This window comes from Cynara cardunculus, unplaced genomic scaffold, assembly GCF_001531365.2.
Source record: "Cynara cardunculus var. scolymus isolate 2C unplaced genomic scaffold, CcrdV1 Un_Scaffold_1362, whole genome shotgun sequence".
Lineage (NCBI taxonomy): Eukaryota > Viridiplantae > Streptophyta > Magnoliopsida > Asterales > Asteraceae > Cynara > Cynara cardunculus.
The window spans coordinates 16083-17834 of record NW_020200744.1 but is presented as its reverse complement, the minus strand read 5'-3'; the positions used below and the strand labels follow the sequence as shown (position 1 = coordinate 17834).

General features: G+C 38.2%; 1 protein-coding gene across 4 annotated transcripts in view; it reads left to right on the top strand.

Moving 5' to 3' along the window:
- Nucleotides 1-1752, top strand: part of LOC112502412 (long chain acyl-CoA synthetase 9, chloroplastic) — a 32522-nt gene that overhangs the window by 20874 nt on the left and 9896 nt on the right. For all 4 annotated transcript variants that reach the window (XM_025106300.1, XM_025106299.1, XM_025106302.1 and 1 more), the window contains 3 exons: nucleotides 372-503; nucleotides 607-780; nucleotides 901-1130. In XM_025106300.1, the coding sequence (XP_024962068.1) occupies nucleotides 372-503; nucleotides 607-780; nucleotides 901-1130 (536 nt within the window). The remainder of the gene's footprint in view (nucleotides 1-371; nucleotides 504-606; nucleotides 781-900; nucleotides 1131-1752) is intronic.

The window sequence follows — 1752 nt, the reverse complement described above, 5'->3', positions numbered from 1 at the left end:
GCGCTGAAGTAACCCATGCCATACTCCCAGGAAAAGCTCGAACGACCTTCAACAAAAGGGTACCTGTACCCGAAACTGACACAACCGACACAGGTGGGTAGGTTGAGAATACCTAGTGGCGCGAGACAACTCTCTCTAAGGAACTCGGAAAAATAGCCCTGTAACTTCGGTCGTCCCACGTATTTGGAAGAGAAAAAGTGAATTTTCCGGTATTCTTGCTTTGAGAACCAAAAATATTGCCAAATAAATATATGGAGACAAGGCTTTTATTTGCTCCTCTGTATTCCATTTAGTTTTCCTTTTTCTGCTTCCCTTTTCTAGAATAATATAGCTAAATGCTTATTGAACATATACTGTTTTGCATCATGCAGGGTGTAATTATGACACACAGCAATGTTTTAGCTACAGTTTCTGCTGTCATGACCATTGTGCCTGGCCTTGGTAGCAAGGATGTTTATTTAGCATACCTACCACTGGCACATATTCTCGAACTTGCAGCCGAGGTATAATAAACCTTTATAATATGATTTATGTTCTTTCCTAAAACGTTATGATCTATTGAAGTAAAAACTGATTTTTGGGTACATCGTATATTTCATTTCACAGAATATTATCGCAGCTGTAGGAGGCTCGATAGGTTATGGATCCCCTTTAACTCTTACAGATACCTCGAGCAAAATTAAGAGGGGCACAAAAGGGGATGCATCTATTTTAAGGCCAACACTAATGGCAGCTGTTCCAGCTATTCTTGATCGTGTCCGAGATGGTGTGTGGAAGAAGGTTGGTTGAAATTCTGACTTGCATATGGCCTATATATTTAATATAGTGCTATTTCATTTCCTTTAGTTTAAGAAAGCGAATTTTCAGGAGACATCATGGTAAGCTGCTGAAAATTTTCAGGTGGATTCAGCAGGTGGCTTATCAAAGAAATTGTTTGATTTAGCCTATGGTCGCCGGTTGTCTGCAATAAATGGCAGTTGGTTTGGGGCATGGGGGTTAGAAAAGCTTTTATGGAGCTTTCTAGTGTTTAGAAAGGTCCGAGCCATTTTGGGGGGTCGTATCCGTTTCATTCTGTCTGGAGGTGCCCCTTTGTCTTCTGATACTCAAAGATTTATCAACATTTGTCTTGGGTTAGTACTAACAAATTCTAATTGATTATTTCTTGCATGTTAAATATTCCACTACTACGCTTGCTTTCTAATTATTTTATAAGTTGATAATGCTGATGGGGGATAATATTTAATTGTTAATGTAAACTCAATGAGCCAACCATGCCATCAAAATGATATTGTTAGATGTCCTATGGGAGTTGCTAATAACTAATAAATAGCATGAACAAATAACATTATTGTTCCTGAAGGTTGTTTTCTTGGTCTTGAACTAATTGGAGCTTGGGAAGTGTACAAGTGATTTCTCTTGCATGAGAGACCAATAAAAAGGTGCAGTTCCTTTGTAAGGTTAGTCAATCCTATGGATATCAAGTAGGGATTCTCAAAACTAGAGTGGTTTGACTCCGCAACACCAAGCCTTGGTTGCTTGTTGTTCTTACTCTTGTTAATAACAAGTATTTGGGTTCCTATGATCACTACAACCATATTCAACATGAAACCATATTGTAATCGGAGAGAACTCTCTATTATATGATTAATCAGTAAAATTTCAAATTTACAAGAAGAGAGACACTATATATAGACATAATTACACGGGAAACCCTAACCCTAAAGCCCATCGGGCTTGGACACATTACCATAA